At 38.0% G+C, this 21,192-nt stretch overlaps 1 protein-coding gene across 2 annotated transcripts in view; it reads right to left on the bottom strand.

The window, feature by feature from the left end:
• Stt3B (catalytic subunit 3B of the oligosaccharyltransferase complex) overlaps positions 1-21,192 on the bottom strand; it is a 250,419-nt gene that overhangs the window by 26,371 nt on the left and 202,856 nt on the right. For both annotated transcript variants that reach the window (XM_090413219.1, XM_090413218.1), the window contains exon 16: positions 9,498-9,704. In XM_090413219.1, the coding sequence (XP_090269345.1) occupies positions 9,498-9,704 (207 nt within the window). The remainder of the gene's footprint in view (positions 1-9,497; positions 9,705-21,192) is intronic.

Genomic DNA, 21,192 nt, shown 5'->3' with positions numbered 1-21,192 from the left:
TTGAAATGCTGATTTATTCAACCGAATTCCAAAATATCTAAAACTTCCACAATAACATTCACTATCTATTTCTTAAAGTTTTAAACTTTTTTTCATGTCAAGGTATATGCAAAACTTGTTATATTCAAGTAAATACGGTATGTGAACAATTCTATTTAAGGCATAGGACTTTAGCATTTTTACTGGTATTATATAATGAAAATGCATGGCCAAGTCACTAAATCATTGAGCTATGAATGCATTTTACTTCATGTTTTAGTATTTGAAGTAAAGGTTGAATATCCTCAAAAAATATTGCAAGATCTCAAATGAAATACAGGGTGTTTCAAAAAGAATGTCCCAATTTGAAAATTGTATATTTCTGCAACCACGAACCACAAATGAATGCGACTTGTACCATGTGAATGGCCTTGGCTCAGAGTTTGATATTTTTAAAAAAATATCGAACTGTAACTTTGTAACTGTACACATTTTCATTATTAAATACAATTATTTGAAATCGGGTCATTCTTTTTGAAACACCCTGTATTATGCTTCATTTTCTAGCATAAAGTCTTTTATCCTAATAGGAAAATAAAGCAGAAATGTAATTTAATAGAAAATCGGTTTCATAATTATCTACTAAAAATTCAACTAACTAATGTCTATAAATATACAAAATCTTGGATTAAAAAAAAAAAAAAAAATCAGTGGCTTAGAAAATGCAATATACCAATTATAGCCACTAAATACATGAAGAGAATGACAAACTTGGAAATTGGCCGATGAAATTATTTCCTGTACTTACTGAAACTAAATTCACTATGACATTATGATGTAATCAGAACTTAATAGTTATGACACCTGATTAAACAAGGTGCCATTATTTTCATCAAGGAACCATAGTGAATACATTAGATCAGCTACCAGAACTGAATTCTAACCAAAAAGAAAAGTGAAGGTTCCTTTCCATGAAGTGGCGATATTGATAAGACAACATCTTCACTACTGTCTATATATCTATAGACACCTAGCTTCTGAACGGAAAGTGAGACAACTCAAAAAAATTTGGAAAGGGTAACTAATAAGATAACTAAGTTAATGGATATTCCAAGAGAATCATTGAAAAATTCCTTCTTAATCCTCCTAGACATCACTCAGAAGAAACAAATAGATTCAAAGGAAATATATCTATTCCTTACATAAGTACAGTTTCACATAAATTAGCAAAAGTTCTAAGAAAATACAATATCAGAACCTTGTTCACTCCACTTCCAAAGATCCATTTCTTAATAAGCCACTCAAAACCTTGTCATCATCAACTCAAATACCCTGGTGTATATAAAATATTGTGTGATTGTGATATTCCTTATTTTGGGCAGACAGACAAATCTGTCGAATTGTGTATGGAAGAACACATGTGGGACATTACTTACAAAAGACAGCGAGCCAGTGCATTATCACGTCATATCCTTTTCTCGGTTAATCCTAATGATGAAAACCAAAGTCACAAAGTCTGATGGGAAAAATCTACTAACATCTTCCATTGCAATGATGAACTAGAGAGAAAAATCGTGGAATCTAGAAATCATCTTCGATCCTGTTCATCTAAATAATAACTTGAGCTACAACCTCCCAGATAGTCATTCAGCTGTAATCATGTACTGCCGTTCACGTGATGCTGCAAGCATGCACTCTCCCAACAATGTAACAAATGAAAGAACAGCTTTAAATACAACTACAATGTTTTCATGCTAATTATGTATAGAGATTCTATGTTGTTCATAGTCTTTTAATCTTCAGTGTTTAGTGTTTTTTCTTTCTTTTATAATGTCACCTGATGAAGGCTGTTACAAGCTGAAACTAGTCGTGTTTTTATATTAAAACCTTTTTACTTAAATCTCGGTTCTAGTCATTCAATTCTTTATAAAAAATATATATATAGACTACCACTATTCAAGAGCTAACTGGACAGAACATTTTAAAGACCATCTCAATCCAAATAAAACTTAAACTGATGAATTTCTCAACAATATACCCTAAGAGCCAATTAAGGATGCCTATAGTTCTCTCTTTTGGCTGAAGTTGAATATGCTATCAAGCATGTGAAATCATTCAAACAGACTTTCTGGTGCATGTATCACCATTGAGATTTGCAAAGGAGGAAGTGCAAAACTTGGGCACCAGCTTCATGCTTTGTTCAGATTTGGAAAAGAGGATGTGCCTATTAAATCATACTATGGCAATTACTAGAAACAGACTTTTACACATAGCTGTTGCAAGGTGTTATGAAGATAATGGAAATTATATATTAAAAAAAAAAAAGAAGTAAATATTGGTATATGGCATGTGCCAAAGTTGTAGTATCACTTAATTTTAATCTATTTGTCATCTATTTCCTTATTTAATTTGCAACATTCACTAACAATGAGCATGACTGTACCCAAGTTGTTAACTTTTTTTTTCTATAAGCTCATCAAAAATACAACTACTATGTTCATACCAGAATTATCAAACTTTTAGCTAAAAGAAGAAATTAAGGACTTGTAAAAAGTATCTGTGTAAAGCAAAGAACTGATCTCAACAGGCTTTTGTTCCGAAAAGCAATTTAAAAATTGAGTTATTTGTTGTTTTCAGTAATCAGTTCTTCGGTATTTACTCCATAGAGGGCATACCAGCTAAGTATATTAGTTCCAACTCTTATTACTTGTTTCTTATTTTCTTCTGTATCTGATTCAAGTAGCTCCTACATTTCAGTCTTCTAAAGCACTTCAAACTATATGCTTATATCTTGGGCTTCCTCTTGCTGTTTTTTTTTTTTTTTTTTCCCTATGAACACATAATTTGCTAATCTTTTATATCCCATCCTGTTTAAGCAGTAATACTATCTTACTGTCATAAGGCAGCTCTGTTTCATCATCACACTAGTAATCATAGTCACTCACAAATGAGCATGATTATCTTCCAAAACTGATCAACTAGTCAGCTCAGAGATAATCTGTTAGGTTTATGTGTGATCTACATGGTCTTCTACAATGGCAAATTAAATAGTACTGACAAATAAGGGGTCTTCTAAAAAAAAATCCAAAGACGGTTCTTATTTTGAATAACTTAATTTATGCTTATTCAATTTATGCAGTTTAATAATTTAGACATTTTTAATTTGAACAATCCAGAAATTTATATTTACATAGCTGGAATGAATTCTTAAATTTGTAGTCTGAGAAATTCTGGTAACTCAGCTGCAATGCTAAACTTTGCAGAAAAATAGAAGAGGATTACAACCCACTGCCCGCTGTGCATACATCCACACAAAAAATATCTCTGCTTATGAGTTACTTTTCATGGATCAGCATTAGTTTTCACATTAATAAAATAAATAAATAATTTGTGAGTTCAACGTATCTCATCATTGGCCTGTGGAGTAAGATAGGCTGAGATTCAGCAGATAGTAGGAGAGGAAATAAAGATAGAGTGCATAGTAGTAGAGTAGATGAAAGAGGCCTCAGCTGACCTGTTTTAGCTGTTGACCCCCCAGGGGTGCTTCTAAAACGGTCGTTGATTTTTCACTTTTAAAAAGGAAAAATCCTGAAAAGGAAAAAAAGGAGAGACTAAGCAAATTTAACAAGTGTAAATAAATCTAAAGACTATGTGGAAGACAATTCTATAGAGGAATGAGTTTGCTGAGCAAACCCAGAACAGTATAACCAGGAAAAGAAGGGAGATGACCTGGCCCGGAAGACCCCGCCCTGAAAAGGGCTTGGGACCACCTCGATGTTGGCCTTCGCAGTCTGGGTTTGTTCAGGTCAACCCCAACCTGGGGACAGAAAAACTTTCAACTGTGAAAGGACTAGACCTACCTGTGGGTTAAACTCTGATCAGGAAGGAAGATCGAGATAGCGTCAACACCTACAACTTGAAGGTGTTATAGGTTCAGACACAACCGGATTCCCCCCTGTATGATCTGGCAGATGGTTGGCGGATCACACCATCTCCTCGGGAACCGCTCTTCTCCCCGTAAGTACCTTTCCTGCTCCAGGAAGCGGCAGAGGTAGGCTGAGAGGCAGTTCTTAACACGGAGATAGATGCGATCCCCCTCGTTAAGAAGGTGTTTTTTCCTGGTTTTCCAAATGTGGTGCTTAATCACATTTATTAGGAAAATCAGGTGTTTCTTGTTTTTGGTTACTGGGGGAGGAAACTGTAGAAAGACTATTTCGGGGAATGTGAGCGCTGGGATTGCAAGCACCTCAGCCAGTCTGTGCCAAACACGCTGTGCTGGCGGGCAGTGAAAGAAGAGGTGCCCTACGGTTTCTATCGCACCGCAGACGTCGCAGAAGGGGTTGCATGGTCGCGGGTTGTAAGCTGATTTTACAAGTTTCACCGGGAGTCTGCCGTAGGCGATTCTCCAGGCTAAGTCCCGGTGAAATGGTTGCCCCCAGCTGTTTTTTATGTTGGTGAACAGCACCTCTTCGTTTGTGCCCAGATCGGGTTTTTCCCAGTCAAAGCTGTCAAAAATTTTCCAGTACAGCTTGTTTGGGCTGAGCTGAAGCACTCGAACTCCATCCGTTGCCAATTTTTTAAAAAGTTTACATATTGTGTAGTACCACTCAGGCACCGTCTCTGCACATGGTCCGGCGTGGCCAGTGATCCCGAAGTAGGGTAGAAAAAATCCTAAGAAGTATTTCATCAGATTGCCGGAAGGGTGATTTGATGCCAGTGCTTTCCGTATGGTCTGAGCAGCGTTGGTTAGGTGGCAGTATTTGAGGATTGGCAGGGCGAATCCCCCTTGTGTGGGGGGAAGATGGAGAAATGCCCTGCGCACCTCGTGTTTCCTGTTGTTCCAGAAAAAATTAGTGATATGTTTGTGAATGGCGTTGTCTTGTGTGTCTGTTATGTTTGTGAGGTTAATGGTGTGCAGTAACATCGGTTTTAGGACTGTTTTGATAACTGTTGCTCTACCTTCGAATGATAGGTAGTTGGGACTGAAGGGTTTTAGTTTTTCGCAACACATTTCTATTAAGTGTTGTGTTTGCAACATTGGGGTCTCTAGGAAGGGAATTCCTAGTATTGTTAATGGGCCGGTTGTGGGTTTCAGACCATACGGAAGACTGGCAGGGTCGAATTTCCCATAAATTTTGATTCTTGTTTTTTCTGGGTTGGTGTGAAGACCACTGAGCACGCTGAACTCTCGCAGTATGCCGAAGAAGATGTAAATCGATTCGGAATCCCTAAGGGTTCCGACAATGTCATCGGCATATGCGACAGTTCTGCTCTGTTTGGAGCCTAAGGGTAGCGGTATTCCTCTTACTGCGCGCGTCTCATCAATTTTTTTTTAGAAGAGGTTCTAGTACTAAAGAGAAAAGAAGGGGGCAGCCTTGCCGAACCCCTCTGCGTATGGGAATGGGTTCTGAAAGAAACCCATTAATCGCAATGTGCATTGTTGTTTTACCGTACATGCTTTTGATTGCTTCCCTTACGCAGGCCGCCACTCCGACTTTCTCTAGGATATAGTGCAGGAAGTTGTGCTTTGCACTATCGAATGCTTTATCCAAGTCTACTGATACGAGTGCAAGTGGGAGTTCCTTATTCGTCACAAAGCGAAGAAGGTCTCTTATCAGGAAGAGGTTGAGCGCCATCGATCTTCCCGGAACTCCGTATACTTGAGTGCTGGTTAGCACATTCCCAATGCCCAACTTCAGACGGTTACAAATCACTCTTGCGAATAATTTGTAGTCTGTGTTAGTCAAGGAAATGGGCCTCCAGCTACCCATGCTATTTAGGTCTCTCCCTTTCTTGGGGATGAAAATTGTGTACCCGCTAACGAAGTCAGCAGGCACGTCACCAGTGAATAGGAAGCTGTTGAATAGTGAGACCAGGATAGGCAAGATGAAGTTCCAGGCTGAGCGATAGAGCTCAACGCCTAGCCCATCCAGGCCAGGGGTTTTCCGTAGCTTAAGCTGTTTATAGGCTCGAGTAACCTCTTCCGAAGTGATTGGTCTCTTTTGAAGAGTTCTGAGGTGTTCAGGCATGTTGTCAATGTTCCACACTCCGAAGTCGCCTATCTCCTCAGCTTCGTCGGAATAGGTTCTCGTGTAATGCTGAGAAAATTGCCGCAGGATGTCTCCCGTGGTTGTGAGTGTTTGCCCGTTAGCATGAATTTGCCGAACCGCTTTCTCATCTTGTGCTGCTATGCGCTGCCGGTTATAAAAAGCGGCCGAAGGTGTTTCCGCCTGCCGGAGAAACAATCTGGTGCGAAAATCGAGCTCGGCGACTTTTTTTCGTCGAAGTGCCTCGAGTTCGATTTCCACGGCTTTAATAAGCGAATCGCTAGGAATACCGTTTCTCTGGTTAGCCCGGTACCACCCTAGCTCTCGGTACAGCTCTCTCATTTTTTTCCTTTGCGCGTGAGCTCTTTCTCTGGAGATGTTTTGGAAGAGCTCCTTTGCCTCGGTTTTCAACTGGGCCCACGCGTCCCAGTCCCAGTGGGCCCTTTTCCTTCCTTCGCATAGCAGCTGCAAATCCTTGCTATAAATTTTGGGGAAGCTTGGAGGCATTTTCCAGGGTCCTCTCGATGTTTCTACGACCTCGGGTAGTTCGATGTTCATCAGAACCATTTTATGGTCTGTTATCGAGCTACCAACCGCTATATGCCTGACCGAGATAACTTGTGGCCCAAGGTTCCTGGAAATATAAAGGCGGTCTAGTCGCGTTGCGACTCCTCCGCTCGCCCATGTGGTACCCACTGTGTCTGGATTATGTTCCCTCCAGATGTCGATGAGGTCGACATTATCACAGCAGAGTTGCAGTTCCCTAGAGCCACCGGTACCGGAGTTGATGTTGCCACCAACTTTGTCAAGTCTTACGTCAGCGATGCAGTTCCAGTCCCCCCCGGCGATGATATACTGAGCCCCGTGTAAATAGGGTTCTATGGACATGAAGAACCCGCTTCGCTGGTGGGCGTTGTTGGGGGCATATACATTAAGGAAGCGGATGACTCTACCTCCAAACTTCCAGTCTATAGAGACTAGACGTCCTGCAGCATCTTTCTGTACATTGAAAAACCCGCCTAGAATAGGCTGACGAATAAGGATTCCCACCCCCCTCGCACAGCGCTCTCCGAAACACCAGAAGCTCTGAACGGGGAAGCTTCTGGAGAAGTTTTCTATGTCCCAGTACTGATAAAAATGCGTCTCCTGAAGAAAGAGTACATGAACCTCATGCAGTAAGATTAGGCTCCAAACAGCGCGTTGACGGAGCGCAGACCGTTAATGTTGAGAGTGGCGACGCGAAAAGTGTTGTTCATTTTAGTGGTGTAGTTATAGGGAGGGACAATTAGAATTTTAGTGTCTCTTCGGTAACTATTTTGATTAGTGCTTGGTATAGCGCTGTGATGTCGCTGTCGTGTAAGCCCATATTGGCGGATAGAATGGAGTTCCTAAAGGAGTTTTGTTCCTCATTTAGAATATCTGGCACGGCAAGTTTGTCCCATTCCAAGCCAACACAGGGTTTTAATGAACCCTTTGTGTAGTGGGCATAGAAGTGTGGCTCGCCGCTTTTCTCTATGGCATTGTGGATTCTTTCGAACCCGTCCTGGTCTTTTTGGACGTGGTGGAGAATAGTAGCTCCCCCTGGAATTATTTTAGGGAATGGTGCTGGGGTGGGTTCTGTTCCTGTCGTGGGGAGGGTAGTAGGGTTTCCGCCCATAGGCAACCTTTTAAACGAAGCTTGTTCGTCTTCTACCTGTTCCCTTTGACGTTTTGCTGTAGAGGTGTCCATTTCCTCTATGGCAGATGCTGTGGTTGTATCTGCGTTCGTGGTGGTGGGGGGAACGCTGGCTGTTGAATTTTGGCTTCTGTACTTTTTGGTTTTACCCAGTGATACTTGTTTGAACCCCTCTTGTTTGCCACGTTTGGGTTGGGCTGTTGATATCGGTGGCAGGGTCGGGGTGGGTATTTTTGGTGGTTCTGTGTTGTCAGAGCTAAGGGGGGGAGGAACGGGAAGTGGTTGTATCGCACCCCCCATTCGTTCTGCTGATGTTCTGTGTTGACACACATTGTAACTGTGGTCTTTTTGGTGGCATTTCTTGCAGGGGTTGGTGCAATGTGGTAGGGAATGGCCAGATTCGCCACAATTGCTGCACTTGGCCTTGGCACATTCTGCTCCCAGGTGTTCGTGGGAGCCACACCTGTAGCATTGCTTTGTGACACCTGGGTAGTTTACCATGACTTTTTCGGAGCCGATGGTGACAAAGTTCGGAATAGGAGTTTTCATCTCCATTGTGAAGATGACCACTCCTGATTTCCAATCCGGGTAGTCGACATCAGTGCCCCGTTTAATGTTCTTAATTGTGCCCCATTTAGCGAATGCCTTGTGGATGACGTCGTCGCTATTTTCTATATATTCGAGGGGGAACCTGTCAATTTTTACCGTTCTTAACAGGCTTCCCACTAAGAACGGAGTGATTTCTACATCATTACATTTAAAACCCTCCAGCAGTTTGTCCCTAGTTGTGGTGTTTTTTACCACTACCTGGTATCTCCCTGCCCCAAAGGGGGTAAACCTGTAAATGTTTTCGGAACCTACTGCCTCACAAAGTGCTTTGCAGATATGTCTTTTGTTTAGGGATGGGTCAGTTTGAAAACCGACCGTTCTCACCCTAGGAAGTAGTGAAGACATGTCAGTCTTAAGTTTGGCCATGGCCAAAAAAAAAGATATAGGATCTAGGGAAGAGTAGGATCGTGGTGGTAGATTAGTAAAAATACCGTAGGACAGAAAAGGTTCTACAAGCAAAAGAGAGAAATCCCGTAAGAACAAGTCTTACCAGCAAATCCTGTAGCTTAAGCCTAGCTACTAGCAGAAAGATAGTGAGTAGATGTTCTACGTTATGCTGTCATAAGCAAGTTTTCTACTTCCTTTGTAAAGATCTAACACCAATGAGCTTAAGAGGTGTCTGTCGAGATAAAAATGGATGTTATAAGATATTAAAAATAACTATCATGATTTAAAGTTTATTTTCTACTTTAAAATTATTGTACTGCATCTTTTTCTTCAATAAGAAATTTTGATGATGTAGAACAAGCTAATGGAGGAATGCACATATAATCTGAACATCAATTATTTTATAATCTTGCATTACACAAATCTGATTTACACAGTAGTTTACAGGAATGTATTAACTGTGTGTGTGTGTGTGTGTGTGTGTGTGTGTGTATATATATATATATATATATATATATATATATATATATATATATATATATATATATAAGTACCTGCATAGCTTTTAAATTGAAGTTCATTTTTAGAAAAAAAAAGAACAGATGTGAAAATAAGCAGTAAAACGCTAAACCACAATAAATGCAAATGAACTTTTTCTGATTTAGAAAATGTTAATTTAGTACTCTTCATGAAGAAACTAAATACATATCTTTTAATGGATTATGCCATTAAATTCATCCAAGTAACAAAGTGCAAAAAGGGGGAAAAGCATAAGATATGTCACTGTGTTAATTACTCACCTTTTTTGAAACAAAAATGTGCTTAGGCTTAACTTTTCTTTCACTGTATGGAACACGAGGACGATTTTCGGGTTTTTTAACACGATAGATACGCACTAACCAATGTTCTGTAGTATATGCTTCTTCTAAATGTTCCAACTGGAAATTTTTGTTGCCAATTTCCATATTCCGTGTACGATCAAATCCTGATGGCGTCCTGAAGTCAAGCTGTAAATGGCATAAATTTGTGCAAAATTTAACATTCAAGTAAGACTGATTAAAAATCTGAATATGCAAATATTAATTATTAATCACAACCAAATTAGATTGTCTGATTTTAACAAACTTAGAAGAATTAAGGGTCATTATAAAGTTTTCAAAAATTAAAATTAGTGATGACAATTGTAATTTCTGCTATTCCACTTTGACATCTTCGTTAAGAGAAATAGTGCAAATAATATGCAATCAGATAATTAGGCATGAAAACCAATGTCCCTCTGCAAGTCAAAGCAAATGTTCTGTGATGTTTCCAGCTACACTACTTATAATAGATATGTAAAGTGCAATAAAAAGAAGTATATATACGTGTGTGTGTGATATAATTGATTTACTCAGCTGGGAGACATTTTTGAAACAGATTAAATGACTAAGCCAAGAGATATAAAAAAAATAAATAAATAAAAAAAACTATTTTAATTTAAATAAACTGCACAACTAGTTTTGTCTTCTTAGAAGACTTCGGGTGCATAACATGAGAGAATTATGGAGTAAATTAGATTCTCAAGTAGGAAGGAAAGTGGTAGCCTTTTCAATTTTAGTAACAGCTCCTTTGAAATGGATTTTAGTGATATCACGAAATTAGAGCCTTTATTAAGAATATTCTTTTCAACATTGGAAAGATTGTAACTGGATTTGTTTACAATAATTTTTTATCATGAGAGTTAAAACTTTGATTTAGATGATTTTTCTTGTTCTTGCTTTAGAACAGTATTCAATTGTTCTCTTCGTTCTTTAATCCCGCGATTAAATGGATTATCAAAAATTCACAAAGAAAATACTCCACTGAGACCAATTGTAGAAGGCATTGATTCATCTACTTATAAACTCTCAAAGTATTTAGACAAATTCCTAAAATGCCTATTCAGCACAACCTCCTCTTTCCTCGAAAATTCTGTTGATTTTGTTTCAAGTATCAAAAAACTAAACATTCAAAAAGAAGAAATTGTGGCTAGTTTTGATGTTGTTTCCCTCATCACGAAAGTGCATACAGAAGAAGTTCTTACTCTGTTAAAAGATAAATTATCAAAAAAAAAAAGTCTTTATTAACCCATTGTGTTAATTCTGGTTATTTCCAGTTTAAAGACACTATTTACAAACAGAACTTCTGTTTAGTCATGGGGACATATCACCCATACTGGCAAATTTATATCTGGAATCTTTTGAAGAAAAAGCTATTTCTTCATTCCCATTGAAACCTAGATTGTGGAAAGATACATCTTCATAATCTGGAGTCGTGGACGAATTTCATAGACCATCAACATCCAAAAATCAAATTTGCTGCAGAATTAGAGATTGATGGCACTCTTCCATACCTAGATGTCAAACTCACTTGTATATCTGAGAAATTAAGAAATAAGAAATTAAAGAAAATCCAGAATTAACATTTAAGTTTCAAAATGTTATAATAGCTTCATGTCACTCCTGAAATCTTTATAATCAACTAGATGTGCAGTATGAACCATTAAAAACAACCTGAAAACTTTGCAGTCAATCAACTTTATAATTGATTTCTTTATAATTTCAAATTATAGTTAAGAGAGGAGACACAAGCGATGAAACAAGCCTACATCAGTCAACCTAAGGAATGGGGAAAGTACTGGCACAGCTGGTGTGAACAAGTCAACTTCCTAACTGGACAGAGATCTAATGATGGACAGCTGACAAGATAATACTGGTCTCTTAAAACTATGAAGAAATACAGTACTTCATTATTCAAAGTTTAATTTATAAAACTTATTACAGTGCATCCATTTTCAACTAAATGTAGACAAAAAAATCTTTATCAGGGCTTGGTCATACAGAGGTGGCAAGAATTTTCCTCAGGGCACTTGCTCATCTCGCAAAACAGCAAACTGGCCAGAAGACTACATGTAATTGGCAGCCAAAATACACTATGCAGATAGTGTTAACCACCTATTAAAGAATTAAGTTCAAAAAACACTAAGTTACTTGGCCACAACAGGCCATCAAGCCTAACATGAAAACTGAAGAACAACTAAATGCAGTATATATATTGCATTTTCGCCTTTTTCTTGTATTGCAAAGAAAGATTTATTGTTATTCTTGCAGAGAAAAGAGTTTATTTTAAACTTTTAGTCAGCAGACATGGGATCAATTAGTACCCATAGTAACACCCTATATGGGCTTCTGTTACTTCAGAATCAAGAACACGGTACAATAGTTTGCTTTGGTGGGAAATGTACAAGTTTTCTTTCCACTAACTATCAAGAGACAAAGTTTGTTTTTGTCAAGCTGTTTGTCAGTTCATTTTGTACTAAAATTTTAAAGCCACTGATTAATCTACTTTTCACACTTGTCTATTTATTTATTTATTACCAGTGCATTGCATGGCTCTTACTGTCTTGTTCAATTATTATTATTTTTACGGAACACATCTAAGGACTCATCACGGGAGGGCACACTACTCCACTACAATTCACCATCACCTTCCTAATTGGACAGACACCTAATGATATAATATCATTGTCTCTGAAATAATGTGAATTCTTTGGTCGATTTTCTTGAGTTTACGAGACAAAAAACCCACTTGCCCATGCCAGAGATCGACTAACACAGGAACCAGTCAAAGAATGGCTTAGAAAAAGTTCCTCCAGTTGGCAACTAGACTTGGACTTAAGTATCTTCAGGCGGCTAAGTGCAGAGGATGTAAGCGCCACTTACACCGAGCTACACAGGCCTCATTACTTTTACATTACTGGTACTATTCTAAAACAAATAAAAGTGTAATATGTATATTTGCCAATGGGGGAAAATTTTTTTGAATTGGTAAAGATGAAGGTTTTAGCAATTGTGGCATGATAAGAAATATGACATGCAGAATACTGAATTTAGCCCCTTTTTTTGGTATAAAATATATACATCAGTTTGGTATTGGTTGAATGATATAAAGGTAGTTCTATAAAAATAAAACAGAAAATTAAGAGCATTGGTTTGGTTTTAGCTCCGATTAAAAGTGAAAACATTTTAGGTACTTTATTTATTGCCCATAAGAGCATTACAATTGTCAGCAGTGTGCTTCATATTTGCAGTAAATTTACCTTCAACGTTTAGTTAAGTTTTCAAAATTTAATATAATCACTTGGTTAACAGTACATTATAAATGTATATACGTTATTATTTTTACAGCTATTTTTCCTGCTTTTGTTTAGGAGTGCCCTTTTTTAATGTCATTGACTTTTTACTCAATAATTCTTAGGTCACTATAGATGTATTTTAGAGACAAATATATGTAGAATAATAGAGAAAGAAAATTCGCACGTGCGTTTTTGGATATTGTCGGTTTTCTTCTTTCTGCGAAGTGCATACTTCTGCTGTTAGGCTGTTAAAAGGGAAGGGGGTTTTGGAAAAAGTGGGGGAGAAGTTGGTGGCAATGTGGAAGAATTAATTTGAAAAAACCTGTTTTTTTTAATATAATATATACGTAGGCTGTTCAATAAGTTATAAGACTATATTTATACAGAAAACAGATTACCTTTAATCACCATCATCATTTACATGGTCTTTTTCGAAGTAACTACCATGAGATGCCATGCATCTGTCCCAACGTTGCGTCCACTTCTTAAACACATGTGAAAGTCCTTTTTTTGAGAGTTCTTTCAAAACCGCCTCCGCAGCTTTTACATGCTTTGTTGCTTTTGAAATAGCGGCCTCTTAGTGGTTACTTGAGCTGAGGAAACAGCCAGAAATCGCACAGTGTGAGATCGGGACTGTATGGAGGGTGTGGTAGGATATCTATGTTGTTCTTCTGCAAAACGTCCACTACACAACCAGCAATATGTGGCCTTGCATTATCGTGGTGCAATAAGAAGGCATTCTTCAGCAATGGATGTTTCCTTTTGACGTGCTGTACCATTGTCCGTAAAACATCCGCATAGTATGAGCCGTTTACAGTATTTCCGGGTTCTACAGCATGTTGGTAAACAATGCCTTCGTAGTCATAAAACATTATGGTCATAACTTTACCAGCTGATTTTACAGTTTTTGCTTTCTTGGGGGCAGGCGAAGACGGATGCTTCCATTCACTGCTTTGTTGTTTCATTGTAGAGTCATAGTGATACAACCAAGCTTCATCTGTTGTAATGATGCGTTTTAAGAAGTTGTCACCTTCTTGTTCCGGTCTTTCTTTCCATTCTGTGCACGCATCCACTCAATGCTGCATTTGCTCCAGTGTCAAGAGTTTGGGAATCCATCGAGCACAAACACGTTTCAGTCCCAGATGTGCAGCCATGATTGAGTGAACCCACAGAAATATTAAGGTCAACATGCAGCTGGCGTACTGTAATTCTGCGATCCTCCTTGATGATAATCACTGCTGTGTTGATCATTGTCTCTGTGATGGACGTTGAAGGTCTTCCCTCACGTTCAAGATCTTCCACATTTTGCTTTCCTTCCTTAAAAGTTTTATGCCAGCGAAAAACACTTGCCCTCGACATTGCTTCATCGTGGAAAGCTTCGCGTATCATGTTAAAAGTGTCTGATGCCAAAATTTTTGCAAACGCAAACAAAATTTAATTGCATAACACTGTTCCAGGGACGCTTCCATTTCAACGAATGGTCGTGGTCGTAGACGCGCCGAAACAAGCTTGCGTTTAGTCACGTGTCACTCTGGCACATCAGCCCATATACGGCATCTATCAACCTCTTTTGTTAATTAATACAGACAGCAATATTTCTTTATTCCACAGAAATTGATATTGTAATGAGTGGTTTCGCGACAGTAAAATTAGTCTAATTACTTATTGAACAGCCCTCGTACATATTATTTTTAAGGGCGCATTTTTGGAGGAGGGGAAGAGATGAAAGAGGGGACTGAAAATAGAAATTTTTTTTTTAACGAAGGGCTTATGGGAAAAGGGGCCGGGGAGAGGGTTAATGGGATGCAAGCCATTTCGACCGTGTGTTGTCATCTGAACTCATGGGAGAAGTATAGGGTATGTTATGTCGGCTTGGTGTTGCTCTGCCTTTGAAGTGCTTGTGTTATGCCTATTGGTCAGAGTTGCGACCTAATTTTTATGTTGCGGAGCTTCCAACACTCTGAGATTATGTAGGGTCAGTGGATGTTGATCGAGTTTTCGTCACATTTTATGGCTATCATTTCTGATATTCTAAGCATTGTTTCGTTGTCTTGTCTATTATTATAGCCTTGTCAATTTGAGGGGGATGTTTCTGCTCAAGGGCATGAACTGCTATTTCTGTTTTCCCTGTACTTTGTATTCTATTTTTCTTTTGAATGTTGCATTTTTTAGTGTTTAAATGTTCTGGAATAGGGATGTTACAGTCACGGAAGTGTTCTTGTAGTCTTGCCCATAATAGTAGAACTTGTGTAGGTGATATCAGTCTTTTGGCAAGGAAATTTGTAGACTACATTGAGGTGTTCTAATATTTCTTTGTGTGTGTGAGAGAGATAGTGGGTTTCTAAAACCCACTTCTAAAATGTTGCCAATTTTTGGTTTGTGGTGAATACCAGCTTATAGTCAGTATGTTTGCTAAATGTATTTGTAGGTTTTTTGTGTGTTCTGGATGTATGGCAGTTTGATAATTTTGTGTGTTGAGAAGTTTCTTTTGGTTGTTGGGTTGTTTTGATAGGTTTTTGCTGTCCTGTTTGGTAATTTATTAGTTGTGTAGGATAGTTGCGATTTTTAAACATGTGTTCATTTTTTTATTTCTGTGTTGAGATAATTACAGTTAGTTGAAATTGTAAGCATTTATAAATTGTGATAGGATGACTGATTTGTTAACCGAATATGGACGATATGAGTTGAAATGGAGGTAGTTTCCGATATGTGTGGGTTTGTGGTATATTTTTGTGGCTATTTTGCTGTTTGTTCTGATTAATGTCAGGTCTGTTGCTGTAACTGTTAAGGGACGCTTGTAAGGTGGTGATGTGTGTTGGTTCTCCAATGAATAGAATATCATCCACATATCTACAATAAAAGGTGATGACGGAGGAGAGGGTAGAGAAAGTGATTCTGTGTGTGCCAGGAACAATTCTGCTAGTTGTCCGCTGATGTTTTGGCCCATAGGGAGTCCAAAAATTTTAACATACATGTTGTTGTTGAACTTAAAGAAGTTAGCTGAGATTATTAGTTTAAATTTATGATATCACCAGGTGTTAATTTTGTACGAGATTGCAGGGTGTGGTCTTCTGTGAGTAGCATGTGTATGATGTCTAATGTTCTGGAAACATCCACGTTAGTGTATAATGAAGTTGCATCCAACGAGGTGAGGACATCTTCCTGGGATAGGGTTATGTTATTTATTTTTTGGAAAAGGTCATCTATTTTTTATCATAAAGTTTGACGTAAGTAGCGATTTGAGTAGTTTGGCTACGAATTTCGATAACGGTTTTGATTTGTCCGAACATACATGGGTACGTGTGGTGGTGGGTGTTGTGTTTTTCGTTGTGGTTTTGTCATCTTGTTTTGATTTTTTAGGGCATGTAGGGTGTTGTTGATTTGTTTTTATGAGGTCTGGTGTTGGATCATTTGGGATTTTTTGGTAGGTGTGTTAGTTGTTTAAGATAGCTGTTAGTTTGTTGAGGTAATCGGTTTGGTTTATGATAAGTACTGTATCCCCTTTGTCTGCTTTTGTGAACATTATATTCGGGTTCAATTTTAATGATAACAGGGTTTGTGTGAGTTGGGAGTAATGTGGGGTTTTATTATTTTGCTATTTATGATGTTTATTTTCTGGAATATTGTTTCTTTGTTTGGGTCATTTTCTAGTTTTGCTCGAATTTCGATAACGATGTCTTTGCTTGGTACATATTTTGGGGATACAGCAAAGTTTAATGGTGATTTCTTCCGGTGCGAGGTGTAAAATCTTGTATAGAAGGAATTTAGAATAAAATTTCTTCTATACAGATTTTACTTCGGAAATAAAATTAATTTAATATACTTGTAATTTGATTAATACATCATCATCAAATTCCTGCCATGTACCCTCAAGGGGTGTACAGGATATGATAGTACTACATGAAAAAATTACATCATTATTAATTTCCTATCTACAATTTTCCTCCAAATCAGTCAGTTACTTGTCAACACTCCAACATTATCAGATCTTATATTTCTATAGTCTAAAGCGCTTTGTACCGTATCAATCCACCTATATCTTAGTCTTCCTCAGGGTTGTTTTGCTGCCAACCTGGCAGACAACACTTGTTATGCTAATCTTTCTTCGCCCATTCTGTTTAAGTGACCATACCACCTGAGATTAGCTCTGCTAACGCATTCCTGGATGCTGACAATGTCAAGTTCTTTCCTAATATCTTCGTTTTTAATATGATACTGCCATTGATGCCATCTGTTCACACCTCTAATCTTTCTCAGGACTCTCATATCTGTGGTCTCTAGTCTTTGGTCAAGTGTTTTACTTCTGACCCAGCTCTCAGATCCATAAGTTAAAACTGGTTTGAACACCGTCTTGTATACAGCTAATTTAATGTTCTGACTAATTTCTCTCTTATTCCATATGAATTTATTCAATTGACTTCCCACCATACCAGCTTTGCTGATTCTGTTGTCTATTTCTATATTTAATTTACCATCTTCAGTAAATATCGTGCCTAAATAGCTGAAATGTTTTACTTGTTCCACAGGTTCTCCATTCACAACACAGTTGACATTTTCAATATTCTGCCTATTTTCATTGTCTTTGTCTTTTTATTGCTGACCTTCATAACATATCTATTACAACAGCTATTCAATTTAGTCAGAGAATCTTGCAGACTTGTAGCGGATTTATTTAGAAGTATAACATCATCTGCATAAAGCAGAGAGCCGACATTAACATCTCCAATTTTGATATCATGTTTAATACCACTTTCCTTCATAATGTGATCCATATAGATAATGAATAACAGAGGGGATAATGTACATCCTTGTCTCACACCAGATTTAACATTAAACCATCTTCCTGTACTTCCTTCAATTCTAACTGCTGACTTACAACTCAAATAAAGACTAAGTATTGCTTGATATAATGCCCCATTGACACCATATAACTGCAGCGTATTGAATAGCTTCTCTCTTGGCACCTTGTCATATGCCTTTTCCAGATCGACAAAACTTAAATACAGATCTTTGTTGTATTCCCATGCTTTCTCGACTATTTGTCGTAAAGTTAAGATCTGATCCTGACAGCCTCTATTTGGCCTGAATCCAGCTTGTTCTTCACCAAGCTTTTCTTCCACAATCCTTCTCAACCGTTTCTCAAGTATACTTGCATAGATCTTGCCAAGAACACTCAGTAGGGAAATACCTCTGTAATTCTCACATGCAATTTTATTTCTCTTTTTATATATGGGTACTATGAGAGCTCTACTCCAATCATCGGGAATTCGTCCCTCTGTCCAGGCTTTCTGAACTATGCAGTGCAGCCACTGTAAGACTTTTATACCACCATACTTCAGCATTTCTGGTCGAATATCATCTACTCCTGCGGCCTTTCCACATTTCAAGCCTTGATGGCTTTTTCTACTTAAAGTATGGATATTTATTCCTGACTGCATGCCTGGTCAGTGTTTTTTTTACCACTGTGCTGTCATCACTGCTTGTTTCATTTAGCAGTTTTTCAAAGTAATTACTCCATACTTCAAGGATATCTTTTTCTCCCGTTTTCATGTCACCTTTATCATCTAATTCCTTTTATCTGTTTCCTCCATTCTTAAGCTTCTTCAACAACCTCCAGAATATTTTGCCACCTTCTTGATATTTATTTTCTATATTCTTGCCAAAGTCCTCCTATGACTTTTGTTTAGCTAGTTTTACACAGTGTTTAGCATTCTTGCATTTGTTTCTATATTCTCTAAGAGCACAAGCTGACTTATTTGACAGGAACTTTTGGTATGCTTTCTTCTTTTCCTTCACTACCTCTTTAACTTCCTGTGTCCACCAGGGAGTTCTGATTTTTTTATCCTTACAACCTCACCACATGCCTCTCTGGCAGAATCAATCAATGTTTTCTTCAGAGTTTGCCACTGAATCTCCAAGGTTTGATTCCTGTTCTCAAACTCTTTCGTTTTTTCTTCAATAATCTTTGTGTATTTTAGTCTACAGCTCACATCTGAGAGCTGCTCAACTTTTATTCGCTTTAAAACTTTCTTACATGTTATTATTTTCAATATGAAATTCAATTTTATCCTGCTCAAGACTAAATAGTGATCACTTCCAATTTCAAATCCTCTGTACACTCTGGTGTCCTGCACCAGGGAGAAAACATCACTATCAACAATAACATAGTCAATGAGACTTTTCTTATTCCTAGCCTCTTCTCTCCATGTGAATTTGTGCACATTTTTATGTTGGAACATGGTGTTAGTAATAACCAGTCCATGTCCTGAGCAGAAATCCAACAGATATTTGACATTATTATTAGCTTTGCTCTTTTCACCAAATTTTCCCAAAATATTTTTGCATGTCTCGCAATCATTTCCTACTCTGCTATTTAGATCCCCAACAAGGACCAACTTTTCATTTTTCATTGGGTCAGTTGCTTTTTCTAAAGCCTCAAAAAAATTCCTCCACTTCTACCTTAGTAGAACCTTCTGTGGGACCATAGGCACAAATAAGTCTCATTGTCCAGTTCCCCATTCTCATATTTGCCCACATTACTCTACTTGAGACTGACTGCCATTCAAGAAGATTAGCCTCGTATTTTGTGTTGAATACTATGGCTACTCCTTTTCCTTGATTGTCATTGCCTGAATATAACATTTTGTATTTATTGCTCAGAAAGATCTCACCAGTTTTGGTCTTTTTTGTTTCAGTCACTCCTATTATGTCGATCTGGTACTTATCTAATTCCTCAGCTAGCTCCATTTCTTTGCCATTCAGGCTTCTTACGTTGATAGTACCGATCTTTAACTCTGTGGTGATGTTGAGTTGGGGTGTGTTTTCAGATTTGTTCCAGTAGCTGGCTTTTCGCTGTTCGCCCTGGTTCCCTGGCGAAAACAACGGGGGCCTTGTTTAACCGGGCGATGCCCCAACCGGCATGAAATTTTGTCATGTTGTACCATCATTCTATATTTTGGTTTAACCAATAAGAATACAATTTGGTCGGCTAAATCCCAAATTGCCAGCCCATCCTCGTCCGTTCAGTATCCAAGTAGATACCCAACAGGGTGCACCACGAGAAGGTGAGGATTGGACATTAGGTCAGAAGCCCTGGTCGGTTCTCCGCATTCCTTTAAAAGCTATGTGGAGGTCTTCTCTCAGTTATACAGCTTTGACCCTTAAGTATTTGATTAATACTTTTGCTGTAATAAAACTCATTTTTACTGTAATAAACCTGAAAAAAAATGTTAGAATAAATTATAAGAAAATTGTACAGACAGGATTAAAAACGTAAACCCTGAGGATATTGCAATTCGCGAAGGTCAAGGAAGTCGCTGATTAAGTCGGGTTTCCCAACTTAACTCTGCGACTGCCGGGTGGCTGAGAAGACCCCCTTCAAAAAACCCCTCATAGTGAGAGCAGAATAAAAGGGGGTGGGGAGAATCGAAGGAAAAGGGGCTAGGCTTTCTGTTCCTGCTCTCACTATGAGGGGTTTCCTGTGTGTCCTGCTTTTCCAAGGACGGGGATCCACGTCCCACCAGCCAAAGCCCGATGATAGTAGGTTCGTAATAGCAGTGTCGGTTTGCTCCAGAGTTCCCACCACTAATTTCCTTGATGATCTCCACATGTGAAGTATCATCGATGTCGTAAAGAGTGCCCATGTGTGAATTTTACTGGAAAGTAGAAGGTGTCAATGATCTCTAGGATCTTGTGTAATGAACTGGATGACAAAGTAACAAGTAAAACTTTTGTTTAGAACCTTCCTAGATGTGAAATTTATGGCAAGGATTGCCGATTTTTTTTTTAGTTTGTTAGCATAGAGAACAGTAGTAAAGACGAAACGCCGTTTTGTTAAAATAATTGTGAAGTAGTTTGCAGAGTTATGAGGAATTAGATAATGTTATATACTAAAAGAGGGAATTGTATGTGAAAGTTTTAGTTAAGCTTAATAAATTAATGTGAAGTGTATACAAGTCTTCTTCTGTGTCTGATTTATATGTGAGCATATTTATTGCATTAGTCATTGAGCTTAAGCGAGAACTGTTTAATTAATCTAGCGGAGAACAAGACACGTGAATTTTATATTATTTCCATGTCATTTTATTTGAGTTGGATTATTTTAGTATGTGTAGTGTTATCCTTTATATGCATCTTGATTTAGCATGAATAAATTGTTTTGTTTGTCAAATAACTTGCATGATTCTGCCTGACCAATGCATTTAGACAAAGGAATTGGCTCCAGCCAGAGGCAATTCCTAAATTCTAAAATACATACATGTGAAGTAGCATAGTCATGACCTTGAGAAGAGGGGAATTAAATTGATAGGATTAAAGGAGTTTGACTATTTCAAGCAATGAGA

The sequence above is a fragment of the Typopeltis vanoorti genome, chromosome 23 (genome assembly GCF_054136105.1).
Source record: "Typopeltis vanoorti isolate ZY-2024b chromosome 23, IOZ_Tvanoo_1.0, whole genome shotgun sequence".
NCBI lineage: Eukaryota > Metazoa > Arthropoda > Arachnida > Uropygi > Thelyphonidae > Typopeltis > Typopeltis vanoorti.
This window is presented reverse-complemented; position numbering and strand designations above follow the sequence as displayed.